The following is an 18,986-nucleotide window of genomic DNA, read 5'->3' as shown; positions in this document are numbered from 1 at the left end:
CTTCTTCATTTCTGCAACATTCGCGGCCTTTCCTCTAACTTTCGCTCTGTTGAGCACCACCTCTCCTCCTCCAAACCTCACCTTCTTTGTCTCACGGAGACTCAGCTGTCTGAGGCAACTGACAGCAAACCCTTTTCTGTATCCTCCTACTTTCTCTATACTCATTTCAAAGCCAAAGGTGGCTGTTGTGTCTATATACGCAACGACTTATCTTACTCTCGTGTTCCTGAACTCGATTCTTCTGAATTCTCTACATTCTGACTTCGGCTTTCCTGTCATTCTCTGACTAAATATATCTGTGCTGTTTACTTATCCCCTAATTCTACTATCAAAAATTCTTCGACTATCTTACTTCTACGATGGAACACATTCTATCCATTTCTCCTTTCTCTGAAATCTCCATTCTAGGAGATTTCAGTGTTCACCACCACCTTTGGCTCTCCTCTCCTTTCACGGATCCACCTGGTGAACAAGCCTACATCTTTTCTATCCTTAATGATCTAGAGCAGCTTGTACAGCACCCTACCCATATCCCTGACCGCCTTGGAGAGAGCTCCAACATACTTGACCTCTTCCTCACAACTAATCCTTCTGCTTATTCTGTTAATCTTTTCTCTCCGTTGGGCTCCTCCGATCACAACCTTATTACCTTAACCTGTCCTATCACTCCGGTGTGGCCTGTGGACCCTCCAAGGAAATGTTGTCTGTGGCATTTTGGAGCCGTGGACTGGGAGGCCCTCAGGCAGTACTACTTTGATTTTCCCTGGAATGATTATTGCTTCCATGGCCGGGAGCCATCTGAGTGTGCCTTGCGCATTACGGAGGTTATTCTCTCGGGCATGGAAGCATGCATTCCTTTCTCATACCCTTTGACTAACGCAAGAAAGCTTTGGTTTAATCACGCTTGTTCTAATGCTGTCCACAACAAGGAGAGGGCCTACAAAAGGTACCGGAGCCAACCCACCCCTGAATCACATCATCTTTACGTTTCTGCCCGGAATCGTGCTAAATCTGTTCTTCGCTCTACTAAAAATAATTTCATCCATACTAATTGCTCTCAACTCTCCAACTCGAATTCTTCCTGCTCCTTCTGGCACCTTGCCAAAAATCTTTCTAACAACTTTACCTCATCATCCTTCCCTCCTCTTTTCTACTCTGATGGTTCTGTAGCTATTTCTTCTACTGATAAAGCAGATCTCTTCGCACAGACTTTCTCCTCCAATTCCACCTTAGACGATTCCGGTGCTGTTCCTCCATCACTACCCCCCTCTGACTTCCTCATGGCTGACATTAAAATTTCTTCAGTTTATGTATTTTCTGCCATCACTGGCCTCAGTACTAACAAGGCATATGGGCCTAATGGGGTCCCTCCTGTTGTTCTCAAGAACTGTGCTTCAGTGCTTACACCCTGCCTAGGCAAACTCTTTCGCCTTTGTCTGTCAACTTGTACCTTTCCTTCTTGCTGGAAGTTTGCTCTCATTCAGCCAGTCCCAAAAAAGGGTGACCACTCCCAACCCTCCAACTATTGTCCAGTTGCTTTAACGTCCTGTATTTCAAAAGTTTTTGGGTCAATTCTCAATAGAAAAATTTTAAGGCATCTTTCCTATCACAACCTTCTTTCCGATCGTCAGTATGGGTTCCGTCAGGGACGCTCCACTGGCGATCTTCTCACCTACCTTTCAGACTCCTGGTCATCCTCCTTTCGGGACTTTGGAGAAAGCTTTGCCATTGCACTTGACATCTCAAAGGCTTTCGATCGAGTCTGGCATAAATCTTTAATTTCCAAACTGCCCTCCTACGGTTTCTATCCTTCTATCTGTGCCTTCATTGCTAGCTTCCTTTCTGGTCGTTCTATAGCCGCTGTTGTAGACGGCCATCGTTCTTCTCCTAGATCTATCAACAATGGTGTTCCTCAGGGCTCTGTCCTATCACCAACTCTCTTCCTTTTATTCATCAATGATCTTCTAAACTGTACATCTAACCCTATCCACTCATACGCTGATGACTCCACCCTTCACCTTTCCATTCGGTTCCCGCAACGCCCATCTCAACAGTTACTTCAACAAACAAGGGATGAGGCTATGGCACACCTAATGTCTGACTTGGCTCGTATCTCTGACTGGGGTAAAAATAATATGGTTGTTTTTAATGCATCTAAGACTCAGTTCTTACACCTATCAACCCGACAAAATCTTCCACAGGTATACCCACTAATGTTTAATAATATTCAGCTTAATCCTGCATCATCCTTGAACATTCTTGGGGTTTCATTTACTCGGGACTTATCTTGGAAAGATCATATTACATCTCTTGTAAAATCTGCTTCCAAGAGATTGGGTGTGCTAAGCCGACTCCGCTCTTTCTTTACCCCTGCACAATTGTTGATTCTATACAGGGGTTTTATCCTCCCCTGTGTGGAGTACAACTCTCATGTGTGGGGAGGCTCCCCACATACAGCTCTTCTCAATAGGGTGGAGTCAAAGGCTTTTCGTCTCATTAACTCTCCTCCTCTTACTGACTCCCTTCAACCTCTGTCTCTTCGCCGCACTATTGCATCTTTATCTCTTTTCTGTCGCTACTTTAATGGTCACTGCACCTTTGAACTGTCTGCTTGCATTCCTCCACCTCTACAACGGGCGCATAGCACCCGTTTGGCAGCAAACTCTCATCCCTTTTCTGTCCAACTCTCTAATGCAAGAGTTAACCGTTACTTCCAGTCTTTCATATTGCAACAGGTCAGCTCTGGAACTGTCTCCCTCTGTCTGTATTTCCTGCTGCCTACGATCTCCAGTCTTTCAAACGCAGTGTGTCCAGGCATCTCAAAATGATCGGATCTTGAATTTGGCTCTCTATTGTATTTTGTTTTTCTCTTGGAGGGAACTGTTACTGCGGGCTCATGGCCTTTGGTTCCTTCTTTCTCACATGAAAAAAAAAAAAAAAAAAAAAAAAGCATGTGAGATGGTGTGTGGGGCAAAGAGAAGATGAAAGGGGGTGCAGGGAACAGCATGGTGGAATGAAGAGGTGAGAGAGGCTGTGGCACAAAAGAATAAAGTATATAGTGAGTGGATGAGAAATAGGGGCGTGAAAGAAGTTGAGAGATGGAAGAGAGAGTTATATGTAGAAAGGAAGAGAGAGATGAAAAGATTAGTAAGAGAGAGAGTAAGAAGAGTGGACGAGGAATTTGGAAGGAATTTGAGTGTAAAGTGGAGGGACTGTAAGAAAATGTTCTGGAAAGAGGTGAAAAGAGTAAGACAGGGTGGAAGTGAAATTAGCTGGGGAGTGAAAGATAAAAATGGTAGATTACTAGTTGAGAAGGGAGAAAATGTGAGCAGATGGCGAGAACACTTTAAAGAATTGTTGAACATAGAGAATGAAAGTAATGCGAATATAAGAGGCTGAGGAATGGCTGGGAGAAGGAGGGAGGTGAGAAGAGAGGAAGAAATCAGTAGGATGGAAGTTGTGAAAGCAATGAAGAGTCAAAATGAGGAAAGCCCCAGGAACTGATGGAGTGTGTGGTGAAATGCCGAAGCATGGGGGAGAGTTAATAGTAGAATGGATGTGGAAGATGTGCAGATTGGCCTGGGTGGAAGGGAGAGTCCCGGAGGATTGGAAGTCAGGTATAATTATTCCCTTGTACAAATGAAAGGGGAAAAAGAAGTATGTGGTAATCATAGGGGCATTTGTCTTCTTAGTGTAATAGGAAAAGTATATGGTAGGATACTTACTGACAGAGTTAGGGAAATAACAGAGAAATTAGTTGGAGAAGAACAGGGAGGCTTTAGGAAGGGAAGAGGTTGTGTAGATCAGATACTCATTCTTAGGTATTTAGTGGAAAAGTTTCTAGAGAAGGGAAAGAAGTTGTATGCGGCCTTCATGGATTTGGAGAAGGCATATGACAGGGTGGATAGACAAGGATTGTGGAAAGTATTAAGAATATATGGAGTAAATGGGAAGTTGTTGAATGCTGTGAAGAGTATGTATGAGGGTGCTAAGGCTGCAGTGCGTGTGGATAGTAAACTGAGTGAGTTTTTCTATTTGATGGTTGGGTTGAAACAGGGATGTGTCATGTCTCCATGGTTGTTCAATCTGTACATGGATGGGGTTATAAAAGAGATACAAGGTAGGGCAGTGGATGTTGGAGCGGCCCTAATGTGAGAGGGCAGTGTTTGGAAACCCCCTGTACCGTTGTTTGCAGATGATACTATATTGTTAAGTGAAGACGAAGGGGAACTGCATGTCTTGGTGAATGGGTTTGGGAGAGTGTGTAAGAAACAGAATCCAAAAGTGAATGTAGGGAAGGGTAAGGTTATGGACTTGGAGAGAATCAAAGTCACTGAATGTAGCCTACAGGGAGGTTGGATGATGAGGAAATGGAAAATGTGAGTACATAGAAGTAATTTGGTAGTGTGGTGAGTAAGGATGGAAGTTTGGAGGATGAAATGCTTGAAAGAGAACAACAAGGAAGAAAGGTTGCTGGTTCTTTGAGAGCAATGATAAGAAATAATGAAGTGAGCATGGAAGTAAAAAAGTCTCTGCATGGTAGGATTGTGACACCAACTCTAACGTATGGTTGTGAAGCATGGACCTTGTGTAAAGGACACAAGTCAGGAGTGATATAAGTGGAAATGAGTTTGAGAGGAGCATGTGGAATTACATAGAGAGACAGACTGATAGATGGGGAGAGGAAGGAGCGTTGTGGTGTGGATGTGGACGTGATAGAAAGCGTTAAGAGAAATACACTGAGGTGGCTTGGCCATGTGGAGAGGATGGAAAGCGAGAGACTAAGGAGGAGAGTGTATGTGAGTGAGGTGAAGGGGGGGAGAGGGAGGGGGAGGCCAAGGATGAGATGGAGTAATGAAATTTTTTTTTTTTTTTTTTTTTTTTTTTTCATAATAATCATGGCGGCGCAACTGCCAGGGTCATATGCCGCCGTATAACAAAGAAGTAAAAAGTAAAAACAAAAAACAGAGGATAAACCACACAATCAAAAAGGAGAAATTCTAAATATCCTTAAAAAATCCTGCCTCCTTCACAAACGAGAGGGTTGCCCCTCCCAAGGCACAGGCATCCTCCCCAAGCACAGAGGAAAGATGATACACACCCCCATCCGTTTGGTGGTCAGAGAGGAATCGACGACGCAAATCCTCAAGACTAGGGCACTCCACCAACAGGTGCCGAACAGTCAAGGGAACCAGACAGTCATCACAGAATGGAGGAGGAGCCCTTTCCATTAAAAAGCCATGAGAGAAACGGGTGTGGCCAATGCGGAGGCGGCACAAAGCAGTCTCCCATTGACGAGGGAAGCCCCTAGTAACTGAATGAGCCCACCTTCTGGCAAATCGAGCGCAACTTATTGGCACCTACAGCATCCCAATGCTCCTGCCAACAGCACCAAACTCTGGAGGCAATACAGGAGCGCATATCTGCAGCAGGCAGACGATACAGAGGAGACTGTGCAAGAGGGGACGAGCCGCTGCCGCCTTGGCCAGCTGATCAGCTCGTTCATTCCCTGCCACTCCTACATGAGCTGGAACCCAACAGAAATCCACCACGACGTCCACGACGCCCTAAAAGGAAAAGCCACTCCAAAATGGATAAAACCAAAGGATGAGAGGGATTAAAAGACTCCATTGCAGAAAGAGCACTTCGTGAGTCACTAAAAACAGTAAAAGCAGTGTGGGGAGAGTGAAGAGAATCTGAAGGGCAAATAAAATAGCAGTCAGCTCAGCCGTAAAAACAGAAGCAGTCATAGGAGGCTCCCACCTCGACAGAAGGTGGGAAGCACCACACCAAAGCCACACCCGCATCAGACTTGGATCCATCAGTATAAACTGGTATGGAGTCCCCATGAGAAGAGGCATGCTCTAAAAACAGAAAATAAAACCTGAGACGGAAGGGAGGCCTTACTGGATGAGATGAAACGACAAAATGTCACCCTGGGGAGAAGCCAGTAGCCCACCCTCGGGACACGGTGGGGAGTGATCGGCACAGAAGGAACAGAGAAGCTAGACATAACTGACTGCACCCTGAAACCAAAGGGCTTTGGAAAGGATGGCCGAGTGGCAAAAATAGGTGACCGAGAATCTTGAGAGACCTTGACAAAGGACACACATCTCATCAAAAGGGAAGAACGGAGGAAGTCTAGAGGAAGGACACCAGCATCAGCCAACAAACTCGAAATCGGGGAAGATCGGAATGCCCCAGTGGCGAGACGAACACCAGCATGATGTATGGAATCTAAACTACGAAGCCGGGCTTCTGAGGCAGAAGAATAAACTTCACATCCATAATGAAGTTTGGATAAAATCAGAGACTGATGCAAGAGGAGGAGGGTCTTGCGATCAGCTCCCCAGTACGTGTGCGCTAAAACTTTCAAGAGACCCAATGCTCTGAGACACTCAGCTTTTACGTACCTCAGGTGAGGGACCCAAGTCAACCGGCTGTCAAAAATCAGCCCTAAAAACCGGGTTTCCTTTAAACACGAAATACGACGCCCGTCTAAAACAACGTTTGGGTCAGGGTGGACTCCACGAATGCGGCAAAAATGCATGGCAACGGTCTTCTTGAAGGAAAATCAGAAAACCTCGGTCATCAGCCCATCTAGAGACACGGTTGAGAGCCATCTGCATCCTCCTTTCTGCCATTGACATCCGTGAGGCAGTGACAGAGATTGATAAATCGTCAACATAGAGAGAGCCACGAACACCATCAGGGAGCACAGAAATAACGCTGTTAATTGCCACTGCGAAAAGGGTAACACTTAGTATGCTCCCTTGTGGCACACCATCCTCAAGGGGATGTGCAGTAGACAGCTCACTCCCAACTCGGACTCGAATAATCCGATTAGATAAAAACTCCCGAATAAAAGAGGGAGTCGCCCACGGGAGACCAAACTCATAAAGTGATTGTAATATACCATGACGCCAGGAAGTGTCGTACGCCTTCTCCAAAATCAAAGAACACTGTGATATGATGCTGGTTAGTTGCAAAAGCCTGGCAGATGGAAGATTCTAAAGAAAGGAGAGCATCTGTGGTCGACCGCATCTTCGAAACCCACACTGGACTGGAGACAAGTAACCACCCTTCTCTAAGTACCACATGAGCCGACTATTCACCATTTTTCAAGGACCTTACAAAGGCAAGATGTCAGCGAGATTGGGCGATAATTAGTGGCCTGCAAGTGATCCTTACCCGGCTTAGGGATGGGGAGAACCACAGCAACACCCCATGAGGTCGGAAACCCACCAGTGCACCAAATTCTGTTATACAGTGACAACAGAAAATGAAGGGCTGCATCAGGCAAGTGGTGTAAGAAGGCATATGGGACATCATCCAAGCCTGGAGGCAGTCGCGACACTGTGACAATGCCGTCTGAAGTTCAGAAGCAGAAAAAGCAACATTATACGACTCCTCTGCAGTAGATGGAAAACTAATGCCCAAAGATTCCAGGTGCCGTCGTGGCGCGTGCCGGCGAGGATGAGGTGTCCTTCCTAGAGACATTAGCAAAATAAGCGGCAAATATCTCGGCAACAGACGAAGAATGAGCCACCACCACACCTGCACGAGATAAAACAGGAGGAGAGGCAGGGAAATTTCCCTGAAATCTTCCTCACCCGTTTCCACACTTTCGTGAGAGGAGTCTGTGAAGAAATTGAAGAAACAAATGACGCCCAAGACTTCCTCCTAGCCTCCTTCATAACCCGCCGGGCATGAGCTCGGGCCCTCCCTATATGCCACTAAGTAGCCAGGGTCACCTCGGTGACGACAGAAGTCGGGAGAAAGCAGCACGTTTAGCCCGAACAGCAGAAGCACACTCATTGGTCCACCAGGGAACTGGACGCGAGAGAAAGTGACCAGCTGTTCTCGGAATACTCTGCAGTGCCGCCGAGTAAAGTAAGTCTGTGAAATAATCAACAGCAGCATCAGTGCTGACAAAATCCTCCACACATCGGCTCGGGAACACAGCTCCTCAAAAACCGGCCAGACTGCCCTATCCAAGCGCCAACGGGGAAGACGACTCCGAGGCTCGCTTTGTGTCGATCTTAATAAAATAGGGAAGTGGTCACTGCCATGTAAGTCTGGTAACACAGCCCATGTAAAATTCAGGGCTATCCCTGCAGAGCACAGAGACAAATCAATAGCAGTAAAAATACCCGTTTGACTATGGAAGTAAGTAACTTCACCAGAATTTAAAATGTACAGATCCACATCCTCCACAATGGAGGCTAACATAGTACCTCTAGGAGTCAGCTGTGGAGCCACCCCACAAGGGATGATGACTGTTCATGTCACCCAGCAAGAAATAGGGTGAGGGAAGTACACGAATAAGATTTTCAAGATCAACCCTCTGAATAATGGCACTAGGAGGAGGTACAAAGAGCACACAGTATAATGACGGGGAAGGAAAATCTGGAGAGCAACAGCCTGCAGTGGAGTGTTAAGATTCACAGCAGTGAAAGGTATGTCACTGCGTACTAGAATAGCCACACCCCCACCATGACCCTGTCCAGGAAGAGGATCTGAATAAAAACCTGGTAACCAGGTGGACTGGGAGGTGCAGCATCACCAACCATTGTCTCTTGTAGGCAAACACACACAGGTGAATACTCAGCCAGAAGCCAGCGGAGTTCCTCCCAGTTGGCTCGTAAACCACGGCAGTTCCATTGAATAATATTAGCCATTAAAACTATTGAAATAAAAAGGGGCAGGGGAGAGGGACAAACAGAAAACCATAAAAAAAAAAAAAATACTAAAAATATTAAAATGGAGGAACTATATACCCAAAAGAAAGGGTCACTTAGTGGAAACCACTGAGCGACCCTGGGAGACAATCTTCTTGGGAATGCGGATACGCCCACGAAGGGCCTTGTCACGGGCAGCAGCATGGCTAGAACGAGGGCCTGGGGTCTGCGAAGTGTTGGGAGACTTCACAGACACCCGTCGCTGCCCAGCAGGAGAGGAAGAGCTACTCCGAACCCTGCCCGGGGCCCCCAGTGAACCAAGAGGTCGAGCAGGAGGGATTGGGGTCCTGGCCTCCAAACGTGGAGGGGGCAGGACAGGATCCTCGAGGTAACCGGAGGAGGAACATCCGATACCCGGAGGAAGAGGTGCCAGACTGACCTGACACCCCAGAAGCCCCGAAGACCCAGAAGCAGGGTCTGAGGGCTGTTACCAGATGGAGTGACTACAGAGGTGTGGACTCCACGACCGACACCTTGCTTGGAGGATCTTCAAGACTCAAAGACTCTGAGGAACCACGATGACGTTTAGCGAATGAAGAATGTGCACCATGACTAACAGGGGATACCATAGATGTAGAGGTCGAATCTTGAACTGTAGCGGCAACCATCTCAAGTGCGGAAGATTGTTGCACTGGCATGGGATCAACAGATGAAGGCATAGGAGCTGACACAACAGGAGGAACTCGAGTCTGCTGCTGGACAGGTCGATGAGGACGGCTATGACCGGACAAAACTGACGCATAAGACACTCCGTTACGGAAAACAGATGACATGGCTCTACTCCTGGCCTCAGAAAAGCTTATTTTGTCACGATTACGGATGAGGAGGATCTCCTTCTCCAAGCAAAACCGAGCACAGTCTTTAGATGAAGCAGGATGTGCCTCGCCACAGTGCAAACAACAAACAGGTCCAGGACAGTCCTGTCCTGCATGAGTGAATTCTCCACAACTGACACACACCACTGGGAGGCCCTGTTGCAAACGACGACAGACTCGCCCAACATGCCCGTACATCTGACAGTGGTAGCAGCGTCGTGGATTTGGTACAAAGGGTTTAACCCTAAGGGACAACCAAGCCACCTTTATGGATGAAGGCAGAACAGTACAGTCGAATGTCAGCAACAAGGATGGAGTTGGGGTAAGTACACCATCAACCTTCTTCCGAAACCTCTCCACTTTGACAACCCTGTGGACCTGAAGCTCTTCAAGTAGCTTCTCTTCACTGTAGCGAAGTAAGTCTTTGGAGAAAACAACACCTCGACACTGATTGAAAAAAGCATGAGGGACACAAGAAAACAGCGCATCCAGGTCCTTACACTGGGCAGCCAGCCGGGAACCCTCTTCAGGGGATGTAACCTCCACTAGTAGGCTACCATCCCCCTGAGGTGAAATCTTCGGCTCCCTCCCACAGATTGACATGATTCGCCGATGAACCGTAAAAATATCCAAATTCGCAATAGGTTGACCATCCAAAGTACGAATGGTGTAGTACCTTGCGAAGTCAACCCTCTCAAAGACACCCGGCAGGACCTCACGGGCATGTCCACTATATGTTGTTGTCTGTGTCCGGCTCTTCTTTGTAGTGGCCGCTGACCGTAAACCACTGGAACCAGGTAGGTATGGATCCAGGGTGGCAATATGGGTCTCACCAGCCAGAGTCACAAGAGGCGCACAGGAGGGAGATTGTAAAGGGTGGTCAGGGACAGAACCAGGGTCGTCAACAGATGAAATTTTAGCAGCCATAATAAGAAAACTACCTTCATTCCCCCACCCCTCCACCCACCATGGAGCCCAACAAGGGGAGGCCATATGCCAGGGAAAACACCACTGGCGACCCCAGAGGTAGTGGAAAAGTATACGCAGGTAACCACCAAGGGACCCTGACAAGGGTGACTCCAGGACGATAGGAGCCACCAGGTCCTCCAGTGCCCGCTTGACCCTAAAGCCACTAATTGACTAGCCTGGATGGCTAGCCAGTGACCAAGCCGATTGACCTGGTCGGGCCCAACCAGGCCACCCGTCTAGCCAGAATAAGGGACCAAAGAGGTGTATTGCTAGCTGCAGGGCGCACCATGCAGCATCACTCAACCTCCAGGACTCCCGTCTCCCAGCATTACGGGACGCCACGCACGGCAAACACGTGGGGAGGCAACAGTCCCGCCCTAGATGGCAAATGGGCAGGGACTGACATCACCAGTAGGCCTCCTCTACCAGTGATGTAGGGGGTGCTTGGTCCACGACACTGACAAATGCCGAACCCTACAAAGGTAGGCATGCCTCCAAAGTAGGTGGCACTGCCAGCCACGCTTCAAGCCCCGCCACCACGTCAAGGTGACCCCCCTCAGCGGGGAGAGTAATGAAATGGAGAGGTACATAAGAGAGGGGGGTGTGAAATGGGGGCAGGGCAGTAAAATGGCGAGGGACTGGGCGACATGGAGGCAATTTGTTTGTGGCCACCCATTAAGGGTTTGAGGCGACTGGCAAAATATATATATATATATATATATATATATATATATATATATATATATGGAGCCTCTGTGGTACAGTGGTAGAGTGTGCGTTTCGTACGCGGGTGAACCAGGGTTCGTGCCTCACCAGGGTAATAAACTTTGGGAGTGTTCACCCGGCCATGTACTGCATTGGCGGACACAAGGGGTGCTGTGGTTGAACCAGTGTTGCTTACTATAAAGTATGCTTGCACCCAGTTGGCTTGCGCAGGCCGATTACATTTGGTTCATAAACTACACACATCCATAGCCACTCCAACACTACAATTACACTTACAAGCACTTCTTACCCTACAGTACATACAATCTCTACCAGACAGCCTAAGCCACTTGGTAGGTATACATTGCCTGTATCGTCTCGATTTCGGTCGGGATAGGCCGGTCCTGCAGTGGATACTCAAACGGCTGATGATGATTATATATATATATATATATATATATATATATATATATATATATATATATATATATATATACATATATATATATATATATATATATATATATATATATATATATATATATATATATATATATATATAAACCAGCTCTGCTGTCGGGCCTTGCTGCGGATGTCACTGATTGCACTGCGCAGTTGACCCTCGTGCGGTATGGTAAGGTGAGGATCTGTCTCTTCGCCCCATTGAGGGGGCTAAGATGCGAATGAATGTTTTTTTTTTTTTTTTTTATGTGACCGACTCTGGGCATAGGCTTCACACCCTGCTTTCAAGACCTAGTAGTCCTCCTACATACCATACACCTCTGCATGTCACCACTTCGGCGCTGACACCCACCGTCCATACTGAATACATGCTAGGGTTGTCTCGTGCAGGAATTAACGGGCCAGTCGCAGCTTCCCTCACCAACCCATGCATCGTTATACATGTGCACAATTTAGGCTATTAACAGCCAAACTACTACAGTGTGCTTATAATTGATAAACTGTAGGAGTAATGTCATAAACTAGATAAGAATCAATACATCCACGTCCCTTTCATTTAGTATAAGGGACGTCTCTTTACCCCACATGTAAACAAGTCAGCCGCCCCACAAATTGTTTGGTGATTGGGCGTTTCCCCGAGTCGCTTTCACCACCGATACTCAGAATGGCTAGGAGATTTGTGACGATAGAGTGACGTTAACCTCAGCCCACGATAATCAGTGGCCCACGAAGGCCTACGAACGATCAGAAAATGCCACCGTAGAGAGTTTTCCGTAGCTGTTCGTAATGTTGGCCATAATAATGTCTGCATCTGGGGCGTGTTAATAAATCCGGGCAGGTGTGAGGTGGCGGCGGTGGCGTCACTGACTTGGGGGGGGGGGGGGAGCGGCGAAGTAAGGCTCTGAGCAGCCAAAGTGCTCGGTGCTGTGGATAAATCTGTACAGTAGCTGGAAATGCCATACTTCGGAATGTTTGGGCCTGCCCTGCATTCTGGCAGATCTATTCACTTTGTAGTTGTTGTTGTTAACTCCGGTTCGCCTGGCTGAGCAGACCTGTTGTCCATAGGTGAGCAACTGTAACTATCGGGTCGTCTCATAGGTTCCTTGCACTGCTGATGTCGTGTCTGCATCTAGGCATGTGCAGTGCAGTGCTCCGCTGTATGTATAATCTTGTGTGGGCCTGTTTGACAAACGGGCAAGTGTCACCTAAGTCCATTAAACTCGAATCTAAACTGGTAACTGAGGAGGGCTGGGTGTTCTGATCTAAGCTTAGCTAGGTCAACTCGCTTAGCTCTATATAGCTTATCTCTGATATGTAAATGTCGGGAGGGGAGCTTGTAGGATAGTGTACTGATCGAGGAGTTGTATTGCCCTGCGTGTGAAATGTGCATGTAGGTGTTTCTGCATTGCTGGTGTTGGAATGTCTGAAGGTAGGATGTTGACGAGGGTCTGGTAATGTTTGTGTGGTGACTTTTATCTACATTCTTTTTTGCTGTCTTTCTTTCCCTTGTATTTTGTCTGTTCTAACCCTCTGCATTTTATTTTCTTTTAGATAATTTCCTCTCTCCACTGTCTGGTTCCTGCGAGCCACTGGTATTGGCTCCAGGGTAAAATATTGTTCTGCCTAAGAAATCTTGATGAACTCTGGTTATGAAGCAATGGCCCTCAGTTCCGTGCAGCCCTTAAGTGGGCAGGGGGTGCTAAGAATCCCACGGTGTAGGAATAAGTTTATAGATCCAAAAAGAACCTTAAGAATAAGAAATTGGAATGTTCGAACTTTCAATTAGGCTGGTAAAATGGAAGAACTTATTTCAGTGTTCAAGGAATACAATATAGATAATTGTGCTTTTACTGAAACGAGGTTGCTTGGAGTAGATAAAATGAATTTGGAAGATGGTATTATTTTGTTGGTTTCTGGTAGGAGTGATGGAAATCATTACCAAGGAGTAGGCTTACTGCTGAGTAGAGATGCTTGCAAAGCACTAAATGAGTTTGAACCAATTAATGAGCGCTTGCTTTATGCTCGTTTAAAATCTGACCATGGTAATATCAGTATGGTGGTAGGGTACGCTCCGACAAATGAGGCTGCTGATGAAATGAAGGATGACTTTTATGAGAAGCTGCAGGATGTAGTGAATAGAGTGGCAAGACATGATGTGTTAGTTTGCATTGGTGATTTTCGTGCGATTGTTGGTAGTAGTAGGGATGGCTTTGAAGATTGTATGGGTAAGGAGGGTGTTGTATAAGAAACGAAAATGGGGTGCGATTTGGAAGATTTTGTTTGGCAAATGACCTTACGATTGGTGGAAATATCTTTGAGCATAGAAAAATACATAAAACTACTTGGATTTCACCATGTGGTAAATATTGTAACCAGACTGACCACATTGCAATTAGCAGAAGGCATAGGAGTTATTTGCAGGATGTTTGCGTAAGGAGGGGGACAGATGTAGGTAGTGATCATCAACTTGTGTCAAATATTAAAATAAAACTTAAGAGAAACGTTAATGGTAATTGTACAGGAGGTAATAATTATGATTTGGATGAGCTGAGAAGTGATGAGAGCACGAGGGAAAAGTTTCGGTGGGAATGTAGGAACAGGTTTCTAGTCCTGCAGACTTTGATGGAATCTGAAGACAATGATATTAATCAAATGTGGAGAGAGGTAAAAGAGGTTTTGCATGAGAGTGCTAAGGTTACTATTAAGAAAAAAGGAAAAGCGAGAGGGAAAAAGTGGATGTCAGATGAAACATGGAATGCAATTCAGAAAAGGAAAGAGGCTAAGTTAAGTAGTGAAGAAAAACATGTTGATGGCCAGGTAGTTGAAGTACTTAGAACAAAGTACTGGAGTTTACATTCTGAAGTAAAAAGACTCGTTAGACGTGATAAGAGGAGGCTGTATGATGAAAAGGCAACAGAGACAGAACTTAAATTAAGTAAAAATGACGACCAGAGCACAAGAGCAGCGTATCAGGCCATAAAATGTTAACTGGGACTGAAAAGAGAAGGAAGGAAATACTTGTACGAGACAAATGGTAACTTGATAACTAAAGATTTGGATATAAAAGGAAGGTGGAAAGAGCATTTTGAATCTGTTCTAAACAGACCAATCCCAGCTGAAGAGGACATTTTGCCAGCCGAGAGAGATTTGCAAATAGAAACAGGGGATATAACACTGGAAGAGGTAGCAAAATCTATAAAGTAATTAAAGAATTTTAAGGCCCCAGGAGAGGATGGAATATTTCCTGAAATGCTGAAGGTAATCATGAGTTGGTGAATGCGCTGTTGAAACTTTTTAATGTGGCTTGGGATAATGGTGGAATTCCAGAAGAATGGAAAAATGGAATGATTATAAAAATACCAAAAAAAAACAAAAAAAAAGGGAAATTTAAGTAAGTGTGGAAATTGGAGGGGGATAACTTTGACACCTGTAGTTGCAAAAGTCTTTTCCAAAATATTCTTGAACAGAACAGAGCCAGTAATTGATAAAATTTTAAGAGAAGAAGAAGCGTGATTTAGAACGGGTCGAGGTTGTAATGATCGGATTTTTATTATAAGGCATCTAATGCAACAAGCTAATGAGATGAAAATGCCACTTAGTATGTGTTTTGTGGATTTTGAAAAGGCGTTTGATAGTGTTTCACGTGGAGCTATGTTGAAAATTATGATATCCAATGGTATACCGGAAAAGTTTGTAAATATTATTAGAAGCCTGCATGAAGGTACATTTTGTAAGGTAATGGTGGGTGGTTCTTTGAGTGATCCATTTGAAGTTAGGTCAGGAGTGATTCAAGGAGGAGTTCTTTCGCCATTGTTGTTTGTTTTGGTTATGGATTATGTTATGAGAAAGGTTGTAAGGAGGACAGGTGCAGGAATTAACTGGAAAGAAAATGAGAAGCTGATGGATTTGGACTATGCTGATGATATTGTACTGATTTGCGGAAGTATTTACGAGATGCAAAGGGTGCTTGATTGTCTGGTGGAGGAAGGAGAAAAAGTGGGATTGGTAATAAACTGTGGAAAGACTGAAATTATTAATATGAACGTGGAGAACCAAATCGATTGTGTAATTGGGAATAATGTGGTGAAGAATGTAGAAAACTTTAAATATCTGGGAACGATTGTATCATCTAATGGATCATTAAACAATTAAATTGAGGAGAGGATTACACAGGCTTGGCGAGCTGTTGGAATGTTGAAATCTGTTTGGAATAATAATATGCTTTCGGTACATACTAAAGTAAAAATTTACAAGTCCATGGTTAGTCCAATTTTAATTTATGGGCATGAGTCATGGTACAGTATGTTTGTAACAGATCAGAAAGTATTAGGATTTGAGAATAAAATGCTGAGAAGGATTCTTGGGGGTAAAGTGGCAAGAGAGAGTTACAAATGAAAGAGTAAGGGATATTACGAGAGTGGAACCAGTTGGTGAATATGTGAGACTGTCTCGCTGGAAATGGCTGGGGCACATATACAGAAAAGAAGGCACTTTAATATAGGATTTGCCAGAGTGGACTGCTAGAGGAAGAAGAGGCAGAGGTGGGCCGAGGGAAACCTAGTTGAAGATAATGAAAAGAGAAGCGGGAGAGGAGTGTTGGTGGGACCTGAAGGAGATGGCAAGACACAAATATTGGTGGAGAGAGTTCATCGAGGCCCTATGCATCCCGTGGGGTGCCACAGGAAATGATTGATATTGTTACAGTATGTGGCTCTATCATGTAATGATAGAGTGTTGTGAGTTGGCAAAGGCTGCTACATAGAACTGTGTGCATCTCACATCAAGATATTCTCTAACAGGGAGGACTTAAAAAGTTTGAGCTGTGCGAGTGGTTTTCATGCAGCCAGTGGTGGTGGTAGGGCGTTGTTCTGTATAGTTTGCAAGGTGCTGTAGTGGGTGTTAGATGGGATGGAGGCCTATGCCAGGGAGGCACAGAACATCACTGATCTAATACAGTGTTCGTACAGGGTTTCTTTTTGTTGCCTTAAGTCTGTCCTTGTAAGTGCCCTGAGTAGGCTACGTGGTCTGCGGGTGAATCTCCTCTTGGTGTCTTGTTTGTTATTTTTGAAAATGAGTCCATTGTCAAATGTCTCGCCAGGGATCTTCGTGGAGGGTGTGTGTGGCTCAGGTTCATTGTTAGGTGTGATTTTCGGGGAGTACCTGTGTTCATGTTTGCTGCTGGTGATGAGTGTGGTGGTGGATATGGGTGGAACGATCGTCAGCCAGTTGTCCTCGACCCATGCCTGAAGTGTGTTAAGGCAGGCTTGTTGCAGTGTGCAGGCTGTGTCTGATGTGGTGTGAGGTTATGGTAATGTCATCTGAATGTGTGGCAATGTTTATGGGTTGTTAGGGTGTAGGTGCATGTATAGACTGAAAAGTGCGAGTGGAAGTCCGGAGCGCTGTGGAACTGTTAGGAAAGTTTTGTGTTTATGAAGATTTGCCCTGGAGCGTAACATATGCCTGTCTGACGGATAAGTATCATAAGTAGATAGCGAGCCAGCGTTTGTTGTTGTTCTCTATGTTTATGTTGTAAATTTTAGTTATTAGTTTGCATCGGGATAGCATCAAAGGTTATACGAATGTCCATAGTTGTAAGAATTGTATGTTGTGTGGGTTGTGCAGAATTGATGCCGTCAGATGTGCGTTGTTTGAGGTTAGTTTGTAAGGTTTTGTGGAACGGAGTGCTCTAAAGCCGTGTAGTGAGGGAGAAAGGGGGACATGAGATGTGACTTTGCTAAGAATTAGGCGTTCAGTTATCTTGAATATTAAGCAGAACAGTGTTACAGGTTTCTAGGAAGAAGGGTATGTTTAGTTCTTGTTTTAGTTATAGTGACGATTGTTCTGTGTTTCTAGAGTGACTACTACAGTGTTTGTGTGTGTATGAGTATGTGCTTATGTTTGGGAAGGCTTGATTTTGGAAACTGACCAGCAGGTTATCATGTTTTAGGCGATCGTTGTCATGGTTAGTGCAGTACGGATGGACCTATTGTAAAGGAAGTACTGTTGGTAGTGGCAGAACTTATGTGATATGAAGGAGGAGAATAGAGCAGTATATTGGTGAGATGCATGTAGTCCTGTCGTATTCATCCTCTGTCCGAGGGTTCCATGGAAGGAGCAGGGCGTGAGAGGCGATGATAATGATGATGATATCCACGGAATGAAGGAATCAAAATTGTCTAGTGGTAAAAAGAGTGTAATAAGGATGTTGCATTTCCGTTCCCAGGATCCTCATCATTCTTAACGCTAGGAGATCTCTTTGAAGTTGAATAAAATTATATTCTGTGGTGATAGCATTAATAAAATATATATGATGTCTATAGGCGCAAGAGGAGAAATTTTTCTTGTGACTAGGAATAAAATAAAACAAGGTGTTCTCTCGTCCAGGATTCCAATCTTCAATAGTCCAGCCTTCAGCCTGCCAAGGGGTGAGGCACTGCGTACTCGCTGGCGCGCCATACCAGACGACACGGACATTCTGGTGACACATGGGCCACCCTGGGGTCACGGTGACCTCACACGTAAGGGATACAACGTTGGCTGTAAAGACCTCAAGAATGAAGTTACCTACAGGATCAAGCCTAAAGTTCACATATTCGGTCACATCCACGAAGGTATGTACCACTTGCAACTTGTTTACTTAAGTATTTCACCACTTGCAACTTGATTACCAGAGTCCTAGGGGAAGTCTTTCACCACTTGCAGCTTGATTACCAAAGTCCTAGGGGAAGTCTTTCACCACTTGCAGCTTGATTACCAAAGTCCTAGGGGAAGTCTTTCACCACTTGCAACTTGATTACCAAAGTCCTAGGGGAAGTCTTTCACCACTTGCAATTTGGTTACCTGTGGGAAGTTTTCCACCACTAGCATCTTGGTTATCTTTGTTTAATTACATGACTTTAAGTGATGTCCTTTTACATTTATTCTTGCTGTTTTCAGATGATTTTATCCAGCTTAGTAACAGCCTTTTGTATTGAAGGGTTTATTACGGAAATATCAAATCTCTCCAGTTCAGAAACACCATCTACATCTGAACACAGTTGTCAGTAAACAACAAAATCCTTGGCCACAATGTAGTTTAAGTATGTGGAATTAGTTATATATATATATTTATTTATTTATTCATTGTTAATCCCTTGCATATGCTTTAGCCTCTTGGGGGGTTTGTTCCTGCTGCTACCTGATCAAATTCATTCAGGTGTGGAAACGCCTCTCGTACAGGTGAGGTAATTGAAGTCAAAATGTAACCTTTCCATTTCGGAAAGTCCTTCCTAAGGTTGATTAAGATCGTCTGGAT

The 18,986-nt window shown here is 45.1% G+C and overlaps 1 protein-coding gene across 1 annotated transcript in view; it reads left to right on the top strand.

Moving 5' to 3' along the window:
• Positions 1-18,666, top strand: part of LOC145417017 (metallophosphoesterase MPPED2-like) — a 113,548-nt gene extending 94,882 nt beyond the window's left edge. Inside the window, exons 4-5 of the mRNA XM_080285860.1 lie at positions 18,077-18,303; positions 18,629-18,666. Of these exons, the coding sequence (XP_080141986.1) occupies positions 18,077-18,303; positions 18,629-18,666 (265 nt within the window). The remainder of the gene's footprint in view (positions 1-18,076; positions 18,304-18,628) is intronic.
• The last annotated feature ends 320 nt before the right edge of the window (positions 18,667-18,986 follow it).

This window comes from Coenobita brevimanus, chromosome 108, assembly GCF_032717465.1.
Source record: "Coenobita brevimanus isolate Jiangsu-jjx chromosome 108, ASM3271746v2, whole genome shotgun sequence".
In the NCBI taxonomy this organism is placed as follows: Eukaryota; Metazoa; Arthropoda; class Malacostraca; order Decapoda; family Coenobitidae; genus Coenobita; species Coenobita brevimanus.
The sequence above is the reverse complement of the archived record's forward strand: the minus strand, read 5'-3'. Positions and strand labels throughout refer to the sequence as shown.